Source organism: Podarcis vaucheri, assembly GCF_965113315.1.
Source record: "Podarcis vaucheri genome assembly, chromosome: 12".
Taxonomy (NCBI): domain Eukaryota; kingdom Metazoa; phylum Chordata; class Lepidosauria; order Squamata; family Lacertidae; genus Podarcis; species Podarcis vaucheri.
The window spans coordinates 27502407-27518481 of NC_138750.1; the positions used below are offsets into that span (position 1 = coordinate 27502407).

General features: G+C 46.4%; 2 protein-coding genes across 2 annotated transcripts; both read left to right on the forward strand.

Annotated features, from left to right (window-relative positions):
• Positions 1–212: 212 nt before the first annotated feature.
• On the forward strand, positions 213–5346 carry HOXA10 (homeobox A10). The gene is made up of 2 exons (XM_082193515.1): positions 213–2024; positions 3853–5346. The coding sequence occupies exons 1-2, from the start codon at positions 1052–1054 to the stop codon at positions 4125–4127; spliced, it is 1248 nt and encodes a 415-aa protein (XP_082049641.1). The 5' UTR covers positions 213–1051; the 3' UTR covers positions 4128–5346.
• A 6841-nt stretch (positions 5347–12187) lies between these two features.
• Positions 12188–15802, forward strand: HOXA9 (homeobox A9). Its single transcript, XM_082193547.1, has 2 exons — positions 12188–12875; positions 14260–15802. The coding sequence occupies exons 1-2, from the start codon at positions 12323–12325 to the stop codon at positions 14496–14498; spliced, it is 792 nt and encodes a 263-aa protein (XP_082049673.1). The 5' UTR covers positions 12188–12322; the 3' UTR covers positions 14499–15802.
• The last annotated feature ends 273 nt before the right edge of the window (positions 15803–16075 follow it).

A 16075-nucleotide genomic window follows, 5' to 3' on the forward strand; every position in this document is an offset into this window, starting at 1 on the left:
AGACCAGATACGGAAAACTTCGATGCAATGCTTGCTTGCTGGGTCAACAAAGATGGACTCATATTGTTACTGTTGCTTCTGCGGCGCTAGACAGGAATATTTCACAGTGGCGCTCCTCAGCCTCTCTGCCAGGCGGGGGTTCACTTCTGAGCCGGTATTTCTATATGTACACTTAGCTGAAAGTAAACCCACCCATCCCACACTGAACACAGTGGGACTTGCTTCCGCGTAAAACACGTATAGGCCAATATTCAAAGATGGGAGCCAGGCTTGAGAATTTTCTTCATTAGTGTCGTTGTCATCTTGAGGAGACATTGGGTGACTTTATGATGTCCGTAAGCCTTCGGTGCTAGTGAGGAGGTCAGACTGGTTTAGAACTTCCAGTGGCCCATGATGCCATAATCACCGCCACTAAAAATAGGTAAGCAAAAGCGTGTCCCAGGGCTTGACAATAAATACTGAGGTTTTAATAATTTCATCACAGCCATGGGCTGTATGAGATGGGACTGGGAGAGCAAAAGGGGGAGGGGGGAATGTTGGTGGCGAGGTGGCAGAAAGAGAGAGAGGAGTTGGGATGTTGAAAGGTTCACTTACAGCTCGCTTTACGACCTGAACGCTTAATATGCTCCTTTGCAATTTTATATTAGCGCATATACTTAAAGAGGAAGCCTGGCTAAATTATGGGTTGCATTAAAATCGGGGCAAATTGTTTTCTATTGTTTGTCTCCCCTTTCTCCTCCGTGTGCGCGAGAGCCCACGCGCGCCTTTCCCCCTCCTTTGCTCACACGCAGGCAAAAGACAGCCTATATGTGGCAACATCAATTGTACCCCGGGTACCTAGGCAAGGGCAGCTATGTGGCACCATCGATTACACACACACACACATACACACACATATATATAAAATTCAGCAGTGGACCTGAGAGCAGCTCATTGCCTACGAAACCAAACGGGGAGGGGTTGCTGGCGAGGGCTGGGATTCCATTGGCTGCACGCACTCGCCGTGGCGCGGGGGTATCTCTAATCATATCCAGCATGTTTTGCACAAGAAATGTCAGCCAGAAAGGGCTATCTGCTCTCTTCGCCAAATTATTCCACCACGGCCATGGCATGCTCGGAGAGCCCCGCTGCAAACTCTTTTTTGGTGGACTCCTTGATCAGCTCAGCCTCAAGCAGAGGGGAAGGCGGAGGAGGCGGAGGCGGGGGCGGCGGAGGAGTTGGAGGAGGAGGAGGCGGAGGAGGCGGCGGCTACTATCCCAACAACAGCGGTGTCTACCTGCCACAGGCGTCGGATCTGTCCTATGGGCTGCAAAGCTACGGGCTTTTCCCGGTCCTGAGCAAACGCAATGAAGGCCCTTCTCCAAGCGTGGCTCCGGCTTCTCACGCCTACATGTCAGGGATGGAAGTCTGGTTAGATCCCCCCAGGTCCTGCCGCCTGGAAGAGCACGAGAGCCCGCAGGCGACCTCCTGCTCCTTCGCTCCCAACATCAAAGAGGAGAGCTCCTACTGTCTCTATGACTCCGAGAAGGGCACCAAAGAGGCGGCGGCCACCGACTTGTCCGTTTTCCCAAGGCTGAGCTCGGAGGTCTGCTCCATGAACAACGTGACAGCCGCCGGGGTGCCCGTCCCAGGCTACTTCCGCTTGTCTCAAGCCTACGGCACCAGCAAGAGCAGCGGCAGCAGCAATGGCAGCAGCTACAGCAACAACAGCAACCACCACCACCAACATCATCACCAACAGCAGCAGCAGCAGCAGCAGCAGCACCATCCGGGGCGGATGGTGGTTCCTCCCCAGTTCGCCCCGCAACCTCAAGTGCGCTTTGAAACTCCGCCAGCGTTGACTCCTGCAGTCCCACCGCCGGATCCGGGGAGGAAAGACAGCGAGGATTCATCCCCGCCCAGCACCTTGGCTTGCGTGGCCCAAAGGGGTGAGGAAGAAGGACAAGCTTCCTCTTCGGCCCCCGAAGAACTCTCCCCGGCTCCTTCAGAGAACAGCAAGCCCTCTCCAGAGAAGGAAACGCTAGGTAAGCAATAAAATAAAATAAATAAATGCACTACTCTCTACCCGCCTAGCTCCCCCGCCCCAGCGCACGGCAGCCGGCCCCGTTGCCACAAAAACCAGGAGGGGTGGGATGCGATAAGGGGGTGAGAATCTCCCAGAATACTGGAAGCCCCCTTCGCTGGCCAAAATGGCCATTCATAGAGCGGCTTAGCTGAGCTGCCATTCATATCTGGACGCTGGGATGCTGTAAAGATAAATAAATAAATAAATAAATATTGATATATCCACCCCTTCGAGTTTATGAGCCATGCAAAAAGAAAAGAAAAGCTGAGTATGGGTAAAATCCTAAAGGCAAAGGGCTTGAAAAGAGACAAAATAGGAAGAAAAGGAAAAAGAGATAAATACAGCTCTGTATTTCCCCGCCTCAAGTGATGCTGAGGTGACTGCAGAGATAACATAGATGTTTGTAAAGCGTCCAAAGTAAGCAAGGGGCCAGCGCCAATAAATAAGCCCATTAACAGGCTAAGTTCTAGTTTACGATCCTGGATGCCTTAAAAAAAAAAAAAAAAAGGCAGCTGGGTTAAAATTCTCTTCTACGAAGCACTATCAAATTAGACTGCTGGAGACTGCGCTGCGAGAGGCTCTCCAGAGCGCCACAAGGCTTCTGTATTGTAATATATACGCAGGGTCACTGGAATGAATGGGAGCTGTACAAGAATGCCAGAGTTCCTGGTCGGTGCTCAGTCATTCATTTCAACGCGCGGGGATGGCGAGTGGCTTTTGCAGAAGAATTTTCTATTTCATGATGCCATTAAAGGGAATAATAAAATAATAATAATAATAAAGCCGGGAACTCCGCAGGGTAAGCTTACAGTTGTTGTTTCTCCCACAATTCTGAAACAGGATGCAATGAAGCATGTTACGTGTGTGCACACATATATGCATATGCATATCGTTATCTAAATGCACACAGAGAGAGTTGGATTTCCCGCCCCAATCCCACCTCCAGCTACATGTACTTCCAAAAAATAAAGAGAAATGCATATGTGCTTTAAAAAAAACAACGTGCATCATCAGTGTGTGCTTGTAGGAAGCATCTCAGCGCTAAACTGCCCAACGGCTTAGATTTAATTTGAATTTGGAAACGCACAGCCCGTTCTTATGCTTGCTTGTTTGCTGCACCACTGAATTGAACGAGCTTGATTCGCAGTAACGCAACATTCCTATACCTGCTTACCGGGGAGTAAGCCGCACTGAACACAGTGGGACTTACTTCTGAGCGAACATGCTCTGCAAGGGTGTGCGGAGTAGTTTAGATGGGATTGCAGCCCTCATTCGCCAGAAATATTAGGCATAACAATTCGAAAACGACCCCACCCCCAATAAAAAAGCAGCCACCCAGGGCTCCTTCTTTTTTTAATCGAGCGCTTCGGCAGCGTCGACCACATTTTCAAATAATCTGGATTTAGGGGAGGGAGCAGGGGGCGGTCTCGCAACGAGTGTTTTGAGAACAAACGGCCAGGACTGAAGCAGAGGCAAAACCCTGCAAGACGCCACTGCCAAAGGCATTTGTGCGCATCGGTGTCAACTCCAAAAGCGATCCAATCTCTCAGACCAGCGAGATGCGGCAAAGTCAGGGAGTGTGTTGCAATGCTCGCTCTCCTTTGGGGCTCCCAATTTAAGAGGGACCCGAACCCTGAAGGAAGGCCAGAGTGCCCTTCTCAAATTTATATTCGGTACTAAGTACGGAAGCGTTCCCCAGCCCAGCCCCGCTACGCCGCCCAAGTTTTCCTGGTGTCGTTCTGGTAACCTTCCCTTTTTTTTCCTTATCCCCCCCCCCTTAAAACTAGGCAATTCCAAAGGAGAGAACGCAGCCAGTTGGCTCACCGCAAAAAGTGGCAGGAAGAAGCGGTGCCCTTACACCAAGCACCAAACTCTCGAGCTGGAAAAGGAGTTTCTGTTCAACATGTACCTGACTCGTGAGCGTCGCCTAGAGATCAGCCGCACAGTCCACCTAACAGACAGACAAGTCAAAATCTGGTTTCAGAACCGCAGGATGAAACTGAAGAAAATGAACAGGGAGAATCGAATCCGGGAGCTCACAGCCAACTTCAATTTCTCCTGATGAACCCTAGGCACGCATCTTGTCGGTCTGAACAGCTAGGACGGTTCCACCCCCCCCCACGAGTCTCCTCCCCACCCCCTAAGCCTCTAGCTACTCGCACCTGTGTGCGTCCGAGCCTTTCAATTACATCCTCAGCCTCTCCATGGCCTCTTGGTAATTGATTTCGTTGGGATGAAGCCATAACTGATGCACACTACCCCATCCATGTCCGCTGCTGCCCTCAGTCAATGCCCGGTCTGGAAAGTCTGACGCTGAGGGGGGGGAATGGTTTTCAGAACCCTAGATGCCTATTGTCCCCCCCCCCTCTCAACACCCTTCTCCCAAACTCCATTTTCAGAAAATTGAGCCAAATAAGACTGAAGGCAACTTCCCACCCCACTGTAATGGTAGCTGGTGTTTTGGATCTGAGCCGAGGATGGTTTTGAATAATTAAAATCTGGCCACGCCGCTGCTTAATAGGAAGCATGCGTCTAGCCGATCCAGATAAAATCAGGTTATAGAATATGGTGTCAGGAGCCAAGGCTGGCGCACTTATATGTTTGTGCCCAATCCCCCGCGTACCCAAAAATCCATATTTAATATTGCAACTTTTTAAATTGCCACGAAAATGAGACCTCTTCCCCCTCCTCCTCCCCCCCCCCAAAGGAGAGAGGAAAGTCTTTGTCTGCTTTATTGGCTAAAATCTTACACTTTCTGGTTGTAGGTAATGACTTGAGGTAGTTTTTGCTTTGGATACCTTTGGGTTACCGCTAGTTACGCTTGGCAAGCACATGAAAGGAAGGAAGGAAGAAATCTCCCCGCTTTGGAGAGGAGAAACGACTTTGTCCACGGAGAGGTGTGTTATTCTATGTATATTGGACCACCAGATGAATTTTTCCCCTGACTTGACTGTGGGGGACAGCAAAGGAGGTGAAAGTTTCCCCCCTGGTTTCCTTGATACTGTGAAGTTACATGCGTTGAAAAGGTCAAGCGTGTAGTGCAAAGAGAAGTTTTTTTTTAAAAAAAGAAAAAATATCTATGAATACAGAATATGTATAAATGTCTATTAATATTAATATTATTAATATTATTAAAATGCCGATACTGTTGCAAGCAAAGCATTCTATAGCGTTATTCTCGATGTTAGCTCTATCTCTCGTCCATCCCCTCCTTACCTTAAAACCAATGAATTGTAATGCTGCCCTGCGTGGAAGTAAAGCAAAACAAAAAAACAAAAACACAGGACAAAATGGAGGTGCTGTTTATGTTTCTCTTGGAAGAAGAATAAAAGGCATGGAATGAACCACCCTCTTAAAAAAAAAAAAAAAAAAAACCTCGTTTGTGACTGTTTATTCTCATGGTCCTACTTTCAGATCTCCAAGAACTTTTACAACAGGAATAGTTTGCCCGAACCCCCTGCAATTACTTTAGGAATCTATTTAAATATTACCTAGACGGTCGTAATTTGTCTGGGCCATATAGCAATGGTGCTGTAAGGTTTGTCGGCTTTTGTTCAGTTTTATGACTTGCTAGTATATCTGGATTGTTGCTGTCTTGGACGAGTGGTTTTAGTTGACTGAGGGACTGCACAGGCAGAGGAAGCCAAGGGCTGCTTATTTGCGAAGTTAGAGGACTTGGGCTTCTCTTTATTTATTTATTTTATTAAAATAACTCGGTGGTTAACTCACGAGGAAGGATCCACTATTATTATTTTTTATTTTTATTTTAAACCAAACAAAACTACCCCACTAGACGCTCGGAGCTCTTTTCAACTCCAGAGGAAAACCTAGATGCCCCCACATACACAAAAAGGCGATTCTGAAAAGGTGAGCACGTGGGAACGAGGATCTTGAGCCTTGTTCTCCTTGATCGATCAGCTTTTCCGCCATGTTTATTCCTCCCTTCGCTACCTGCCTGCTTGCGGATGCGCTTAAGCGGAGAATGTTTTGGCATTAAGGTTCTGTATCATTGCACGTTGATCAGCTCCAGAATCCAGACAAAGGCGAATCGGGTGGGGAGGGAAGAGAGAGGGGGAGATTGGAAGGGGGGGGGAGTGGAGGCGGTGGTGATGGGAGCCTGAAAGGGCTGTGTAGCCATTTCTTTTTCCAGACTTTGAACCCGCGCATCTTGATCGTCTTCGATAGCCTATGTATACAAGGATTCTTGCCTCTCGAGGCCTCCCTGGCCCCGCTGCCCCCTTCTCTAAGTTGCATTTTAAAAAGGCATTCATACCTAATTCGATCCGTGGCTAAGTTAGAGAACTATGATGGAACGTGGAGAGTAAGATTAAACGGAGTGACTACAGAGGGGGAACAATGATTTGGCGGGTCCAGAAGAAGAGAAAGAACTTCATTTTTTAAAAAAACACACAAGAATGTGGAAAGTTTGTAGACGGAGATGGAGACTTTGGTGGAGAGGGCGGAGGGGAGCGGTGGGAAGGGTGAGGTCTTGTTGCTGTTCGGTTTTTTTGGGGGGAGGGGGCTTTCCCCACCCCACCCGCTCGGAATCTGTTTCTTTGGGGCATTGGTGTCTCTCCATATTTATTCGAAGCGGGATCCTGTTTCCTAAGGAAAGCGGCAGTGGGGAGCCCTCTTAATTAGGAGCCTGAGAACTGGTCGGTGGTTTAGGTAGTTTCATGTTGTTGGGGCTGGATCTCAATCTCTCTCTACAGCACGAAACTGCCTTAATTACTTCAGTTTGAAATCATCAACCGGGTCTAATAAGAATAAGAATAAGCGCCGGAGTCCTTCCGTAGCAATAGCGATACAATACTAATAATACCGCCTTTTACCGAAGAAATATGGCAAGCTACCTTTCCTCGGCAGGCGTTAAGTCCCAATGCCATTGGTTTGCCTTCTGCGCGCCGAAAAACCCCGCGCCTTTCCAGCCGCCTCAATTAATCCATTTCAGCCAAGTTGGAAGAGGGGGGAAATGTTTCAAGGCGCTATTGAAGGAGACCTTCAAGCTTAGCTAGGATCGGTTGTCTTCGGGTTTTCTCATGCAGGTTTCCTTCAAGGTCAGGTGCACTCTGCCAGTTTAGGAATGTCCAGATTTTATTGTCTAATCCGTATCAATGGATACTTTGATTATTGTTGCTGGTGATATTATTCGCATTATTCGCAAAAATGTCTGTTGCCCTGGTGTTTTCCTCCCTATGTATTGGGTGTGTTTCAGTTACTCCGCTGTAAAGAGAGAGAATCTGGTAGCAATTTCCATCCCTGCTTACTGGTTCTATCTCATTATATTTTATTGAGCTATATTGTGTTATGAGGTCTCGCCGCCGGCCCGTTTGCGCAAACACACACACACACACACACACACACACACACAGCCCTTGCTCTCCCTTTACTTACAGTAGTGGCCTTCAGAATCACTCTGTTTTCTCTCCGCTGTTTCTCCCCCCACCCCGAAGCTAGAACAGTCCTTCCAATGTCTGCAGGGAATGCAGACCCTAAGGGCATAAGGGGCGGAAAGAGGGAGCCCGGGGAGGCAGGAAAACTCGGGAGGGGGGACCCCAAGGATTTCTCCGTAGCTCACAAGGCCTCGGTTACGATCATTATTGGAGTGTGTCCGGGCGCCTGCATTCCAATGAGGGGGAATAAGCAACAGCGACCTCGCTTGGGCTCGAGGCTGCGCTGTGCTGTCGCTTTGCCTTTCATGCGCAGCAGCCCAGCGAGAGGCGAAGGAGCGGCAGCGCCTTGTTTACACCGGATACACACATTGTTTACAGCTATTGTAAATGAACAAGACCTCTCCCTTCCATGTCCTGCGGTGGGTACGGGTGCGTGGGTATTGGGAAACGCACGGGAATATCCTTTATATTCTTTTTTCCCCCTCCCCCACCCTTCAAGTTTCCGAACGTTTCAGAGAACAATTAAAAAGGCTGGAGAAATCAGATTTGTTTAATTCTGCCTCCCACAAACACACACCGTCCCGTCAATTTTGGGGGGAGCCTTTGCCACGGTTGAATAATTTAAATGGCAAGTTCACACGATAAGTGCTTCGGGGGCATTGCTGCTTATAATATGGACATTGTGTGGTTATGTATGTGTCTGTGTTTGCACGAATGCACGTGCCTACGGCTTGGATCTAGAGGACGTACATGTTCCCACCACATGAACACAGAAAGAAGGCATTGCTGTATGCAAGCAGCTACCATGGCCAGCCTTCTGTATGAAGTCTGTGCTTCTTCTGAATCATTCTATGATTGTGTGGTCACTTATCTCAAGCAAAGCTTATTTAAAAGCTAAAAACACAACAAAACAGACAAACCCAAGAACCCGGAATGCTCCATATCAGTGCGCAATACATTACCTCCTACAGAATATTATCCAAATCCTATTAGGACTACTTTTCTTTCTTTCTTTCTTTCTTTCTTTCTTTCTTTCTTTCTTTCTAAAAAGAGAAATCTCTATATGTCTCTGTGTGTACACACATATATATGTTTGCATGAATGAGAGGGAGAAGGGGGTGGACTATATGTGGGGGGAGGAGAGAGAGAAACATTATTCAATTATATTGCTTAGATATGTTTAGGAACATACTGATTACTTCAGACTCTGTGTAAAATAAGTAAATAAAGTGCGAGCACACAGTTATAACCCTTAAACGGCGTTTTTATTTTTCCTTTGATCTGTCTGGTAGGCAGATTCAAGGGTTAAAACCTAATAATGTGTGTGTGTGTGTGTGTGTGTGTAACCAGATATAGTTATTAAAACTCTGAAGCTGCGACCATATATGCACACTAACTTGAAATAAATACTGTTGAGATCAGTATAACATTTTTTAACCTGGGCGAAAATTTCCCGAAATGGGCGAGACAGTGTATATGGGTTGTTTATATGTCACGGCTACCGTTCTGCACACACTTACTCGGGAGTAAGTCCCAAATTTATGTGTTCAGGGTAATGTCCAAAGACTGGTAGCCGCCTTATTCCAACCCGAAGCCTATTTCATTGGAGCTAATTAACAGTTCAAAGAAAGCAGGAATTCGGCTAATGAGGAGGCTTTCTCCATTTTCATATTATTTGTCACTAAATGGAAGTCAGCTATAGGTGCTACAAAGCCGAGCTATTAAAAAAAAAGATTCCTGTTTATACTGAAAATACAATATGTGCACCAAATGAAGAAAATGGCGAAGTACTTTGTATTTATCCTTTTCTATCATTTCGAAGGTGGATGTAACAAATCATCTTTAAATTCTTTAATTTTAATGGTTCAGCAGCCAGCTTTTTTAAGGGAACTCTGAAATGTTTAGTCCTTTATTGTAACGCGAGCCTTACATTTCAAATTTCTACATGTCTACTCAAAAGTAAGTCCCACTGAGTTCAATGGCGCTTCTAGGTAACTGGGTAAAGAGACTGCAGTTTTAGACTGCAATTTTACCCAGAAGTAAGTCCCACTGAGCTTTAATGGGACTTACTCTGTAGTAAGTGCCGGGGATTGCAGCTGGATCATTCCCGTTGTTTCCCACTCTCAAAGGCTTAATCCGGAATGAAAAGTCACTACCGCCTCCGAAACCCCAAAAAGTCATAAAAACATTTAGGAATCCTGCTGTTAAGATTATTTTTCTCCTTCGAGGAGGAAGGAAGTTCTGCCAGCATATTTCACAACAGCTGACTCTCGATTTTAAACAAAAATGACGTAAGACTTCCGTCTTTCCAGGAGAGAAACCGACTAATAATAATATTTTCCTCTTCTCTCCTGTTGAGGATATCGCACTAAGGCGATCACATACTTTAGCTGTAATTACATAGGAAGACATTTGTCTACATTTTTTTAAAAAAAGAAATGGCTTTGTTGAGGCATGGGAAGAGATTTCCAGCAACGCCCCTGCGAAATTGTTTCTGCTGAGGATCTGTGAAATATTAATTGTTTCTTGTAATCTCGGGACCTTATGTCAAAAAAAGAGAACTGACTGCTAATTTAAGTTTTTCTCAAGACTCAGCTATTGGAGAAGTATGAAAGGGGAAAAGAACGCTGACGTGATGTAAAGCTAATGAGAACCATACTTTTTGCGCTCACAATATTCACAGACGAATTTCATTAGCACGCGGTTTCCTTGCTATTTGCCCCGTCTCTAGCCTGACGAAGAGTTAAAAAAAATAAAATAATAAAATAAAATACAGAGATCCTTATTCTCTTCCCCCTCCTCCCAGTAGCAGAACACAGCATTTCTTTCCAAAGAAAGAAAGAAAAAAAGAAAGAAAGAAAGAGAAATAAATAGGGGGGGGGGGGAGAGAGACGTTTAGAAATCCTCCGGAGAAAGACAATGAATGCAAATGTCACCGACAATCCACCATTTAGTCATAACTTTAATCCACAACACTGGACTTGATCTGAGACCGTATCACCTTCTCCTTGTTTTTCCTAGACGGCGGTAACCCTCCGCCGCTTACAGAAGCCATATAAGAACGTGCCAGAGAGTAAATAACTATTTGCCCCTCAAATCCGACGGCTCGGGAATGCGATCTTCCAGCGGGGATACTGCATAAAAATGCAAGGGCGAAAGAGGGTGCCCCTTTAAAGGCAGGCGACAGACAGGATTTTTGCTCCTATTTTGCTTTCATGCATGCTTAGGAATTAATCGTCATGAAGAGTGTGTGAGTGTGAGTGTGTGTATATAGTGTGTGTGTGTGTGTGTGTGTGTGTGTATTCCTTCCCCACCCACAGACACACACACACACACACACACACACAGTCTCACACACTCACAGTCTCCAACATAGCTGTGCTTTATCCGGTTCTTGACAGAATGTGTAGTTACACTTCAGAGAGAGAGAGAGAGACAGAAGGGATAAAATGCCCAGTGGCCGTGGATCCCGCCGCAGTCAACTTGATCGAGGGGGATGTGTCCGCTCAGTTTTTCTCCCGCATAAAAGTTCTCTTCTGCATTCCTCCTCTTGACTTGGTCTCTTCCTTTTACCAAAATAAAATAAAATAAAATATAAAGGTTATCTAGTTGTCAAACCTGCATCCAAGAACAGGGCATCAAACAACTTCTTGATAAAATGTCACAATATTATTTAAAAGAAAAACAGCAAGAAGGGTAATTGTCTCCCACACCTGCACGTTAAGCTAGTACTTGTGGCAGAATTTAAATGTGTCTGCGGTTCCTTGCCTTATTCTGCTGCTGGAATTATTTCGGGGGCTGTGCTGGGGGTGAGGGGAGGGAGAGAGAAGAGAAAGAGATTACTGAGGAGCCAGAAGGTGGGTGTTTTGGATTCCTAGTTGTGGGATCGGAGGTGCAGATAAAGATGCAAATTTCGATATCGATTTGAGATCTCTCGCCCCCAACCCCAGTTATCCTCCTGCTCTGTTCGGCGGTGGGCAGATTCCCTTTTGGAAAGGGGAATCGTGTTGGATTTGACTTTTCCCTGCCAGCCCCAGTTAGCTCTGAACTCAACGGCACAGTATTATTTACAGTGAGTTCCCAAACTAAACACAATAGTATAATTTAACCTTTCCAGGCACTCGTAAATTTTTACTGCTGTGAAACACAGCGATGCAAATGAATATGCTCGTAGTTACTGACTTAATAACAACCCCGTGGCTCCCGAAACAATAACTCCTTATGAAATATAATAAATATATATTTAAATACAGTATGCCGCCAATGTTATTTTGCTTTTTTATTGCTTCAATTATTGTATAATTTTATGTGAAGGTCTCCGATCACAAGGAGGGTAGCCTGTCTTTGTGTGTGTGTGAGCGTGAGTGAGTGAGTATGTGTGTGTGTATGTGTGTGTGTGTGTGTGTGTGTGAGAGAGAGAGAGAGACTTGGTGTTTTTTTTTTTTTTTTGCAAGGAACACGGACCATTGATGGGATGATTAATTATGATATAAAATAGTCCGCTTTAGAAAGGTGGCCATACCCAAAATTCTGATCTTTTAATCTCGATCAGCCACAATTAAAACAAATATTGCCGTACAAGTCGTCTATCCCTTTGCATAAAAACATATGGCTTTGCTATAAAAATGATGACGGGAAAACACTGACCCATTAATAGCCTGCGGACTGATTTATACTTTATTGTTCTGCTGCCCGGCCATGTGACGCGAGGCAGCCAATGGGCTGACAGGCAGCCTTCAACTTATTAGGTGACTGTACTTCTTCGTGAGGACCAAGTTGTTACATGAAATCTGCAGTTTCATAATTTCGCCAGGTCTTGCCTCTCCTTTTTTTGCACTGGGGCTGGGGCTGGGGCTTGGCTTGGATGGCTATGTCTTCTTCGGGGACGCTCAGCAACTACTACGTGGACTCTTTCCTCATCCACGACAGCGAGGAGCTGGTGCAGTCCCGCTATGGCTCGGCTTCTCTAGGTCAGCCGGCCAGGCAGGCGACCCTTGGAGACCACCCCGAGTTCACCCCGTGCAGCTTTCAGTCGAAAACCTCCGTCTTCAGCACTTCCTGGAACGCCGTGCACCCGCCGAGCGCTAACAATGTGCCCACCGTGTACCACCCGTACGTGCATCACCAGGCACCAATGGCAGCGCCCGACGGCAGGTACATGCGCTCGTGGCTGGAGCCCATGCCGGGCTCCTTGTCTTTCCCGGGCTTGCCGGCCAGCAGGCATTACGGCATTAAACCTGAACCGCTCACGGCCAGGAGGGGTGACTGTACCACCTTTGACACGCACGCGCTCTCTCTGACTGACTATGCTTGTGGTTCTCCTCCAGCTGATAGGGATAAGCAAGGCAACGACGGCGCGTTCTCGGAAAACAATGGCGAGAGCGAGGCGAACGGAGACAAGCCCCAGATCGACCCAAGTAAGTGCCATCCGCCTGGGCTTGGGCGGGAGGAGGGTGGGCGGGTGGGTAGGGGGCTGGGTGTCGAGAGCCACCGTCTACCGCGAGCTATGCGGCAATGGCTGCTGGGTGGGTGACTGGGTGGGGGCTTCTGTGGTCATAGAAGAACGTCCAGCGGCACCACTGAGCTTCTCTCTATCTCTCTGTGTGTAGAATTGTGTGCGTAAAACGGGAAGATGGTTGCGCATGCATATACGCGTGTATGTACATATTTGGTGCCACAGTCTTTGTAGGTTCACGGTCTATGCAGCCAGCTAGGTCTGTGTGTGTTTCTCAGCGTCAAGGTGCCAGCAAAGTCCAGCATGACCTCCCTGTCGCAACAGTGTGCAGGGGCGCGTCACCAGCGTGTTTTCCTGGGCGCACGCTTCAGCTACAAAGCCACATTGGGGGGGATGGGAGGAGAGAGCCGGGCGGTGTAAGGGGGGGCGGCGTGAGAGGGTGGTGGTCGCGCACAACCCAAGTTACTTGGGAGAGGCGAGGAAAAACAAAACATTGGATGTGAATCTGATCCCTTTGTGACGACTGAGCTAGGAAAGCCAAGAACGACAACTGTGCATGTGTGTGTGTGTTTTATCTAACTTCATTTTAGCACTCTCTTTGGCGACTGTTTATTCCAATCCTTTGCTTGTTGCTAACACCTTCACTTGCCTTTAGAACTGAGCTAGCGGATCAATAGTGCAGGCACGGCAAATAATGCCAAATGCAAATGTGTGAGTGGGTGTTTTCCTACCTAAGCAAGCCAGGCTTCGCCCGAAGAGAGGGCCGGGTGGGTGTGTTCCCTTATCTCCTTGAAAGCGCCCAGTGGTTATATAATAGAAGGTCAGAACTGGAAAGTGAAACATTTTCCGTATGACACTTATTCTCAGGGGTTGTGCACCGGTCCTATATATTTTTTTTCGGAGGGGGAGAGGAGAGAGAGAAATCAGGGGGCTTGGCTGAGAGGAGGGTAAGCAGCAAAAGCAGGCTTTGAAATTACACCCTATATAAACACTATGAAGAAGTGAGGCGGTGGCCAGTGGGGTTCCCCCCTCCCTTTTTCTTTTTCTTTTTTTACTACGCGTAATTCTACGTGACCTTTTCCATGTGTCTCAGTTTGGAGTCCATTGTGTCTGACCCCATCCTGTATGTCTGTCCAAAGGAAAGGAATGTCGTAAACCACCAATATCAGGGCATCCATGCTCTTCAAAAGGAAGGTGGTGGCTTGGGGGGTGGGGGGTGGGAGGAGGTGCTGTTTGTGTGCCTATGGGGTGGAGATGCAGTCATAATAGCAGTACGGGGGGGGGGTGTTGGTGCGGGGTTCTGTCCTTCGCCAACTTAACCCTCTTTGGCGTCCTTTTCCTTGCAGACAACCCGGCCGCGAATTGGTTGCACGCGAGATCCACTCGGAAAAAACGGTGCCCTTACACCAAGCACCAGACGCTGGAGCTGGAGAAAGAGTTTTTGTTCAACATGTATCTCACCAGGGACCGACGGTACGAAGTGGCCCGGCTCCTGAATTTAACCGAGAGACAAGTGAAAATCTGGTTTCAGAACCGGAGGATGAAAATGAAGAAAATCAACAAAGACCGAGCGAAGGATGAATGATGCTCGGCTTCCAGGTTTAATCACGTTTCAAACAGCAAAAATCTCCCCTTCCAGCGCAACGCAACACAATCCTCCCCTCTTCTGTTCCCAGCATACCCCGAGACTGTGTCCAGGCCTCATGTTTTGTTGTTATTATTATTATTATTAATATTATTTGGGGTTTCCCACCCCCCTGGGGTTGTTGCTGTTGTTTTGTCCTTGGCCAATTCAGCTCTTGAATGTATCTCGCCAGCGTGCAGGGAGATATGGCTGTGCTCCGGTGCTATTATGGAGGTACCCAGATTTATCATTTTCTAATCATAGGAAAGGAAAGGGGGGCATTAAACTCGGAAGGCTGATCTGTTGGCTTGTCTAAATCTACCTGTCCTTCACGAAAGAAAGAAAGAAAAAAAGAAAGAAAGAAACTACCTTTTTAATGCACAATTCTTTACAGACTGTATAGGTTAGTCGACGTAGTTAATTTTATTTGCTCTTTGCGCGGCAGAGAGAGGTCTGCTCTAATACTTGAACACTGTGTTTTATTGTGGTAATTATATTTGTGACTCAATTTTTTGTGCTTGGGTGCTGTACCAGATGTGATTGTGTAAGCTAGGATTCAATTTGAACTCAGGTTGTTTATTATAAAGGTTGCATAGAGTATAGCTCGGTAGTGTAAGGAGTCCTTTTTTCTGTATCATTATTAGACAGTGAACCTTGGATTGTACCCGGGGGGAACCAATTCGTTCGCTCTCTTTCTATCCCAGCTTTTAAACACAAAAGTGGGGGCATGATCTGGGATAGCCAAGGACTTGTGGACCCCCCAGTTCTTTTGAAGCAAGTCATTTTCGTATGCACACCTGATCGATCTATCTATCTATATATATATAGTACAGTCTTCGTCGGTTGTATATATCATAATCTATATATTAAAGAAAGAAACCCTTAATAATCAGGCTAGCTTGAATCTTGTTTTTGCACCCGTGAGCAATTTTGAGATAACGGAGCTATACCTATATGTGAAAAAGAAGGTAACTACCTATGGTTTACGTTTTGAGTTTAATCGAATTTAATTGATTCTTATTGTAATGAAGTTTAATTTTATTGATAATAAATTATACACTCTAAAAAAACCTACCTTTTGGTTATTGTAGATTTGTATCGATTATTAACATAAAAAATAAAAAGTCCTGGACGTTATGTTTATGCAGAAGCTACACTGTATATTTTGCAATAGTTACCTCATGGCCTACTGACCAAATAGTTGTGTCCAGAATGATATTTAACTTTTTGCTAAATAAAATATATATTGATTCTTTTAAAAAAAATATTGTGCTGTTTTTAAGATTATTAAGAAGGCAAAACCTGCCCATCTTTACCTTTGGAGAGCAATCAAAATCCTAACACTGGTCCTTTAACACGGTTACTCAAAAGGAAGACCCACTCATTTTGATGGAACTTAACTTCCAAGCAGTTATGGTTCACATGGCAAATCCTTCTCCCAAACGAAAACGCGAGTGGAATCTGGGAGAAGACGACAGTGGAGTAACTCGGCCAGGCATGTTGCGCCCAGGCTATCCAACGATTGCAAAGAACCCTGA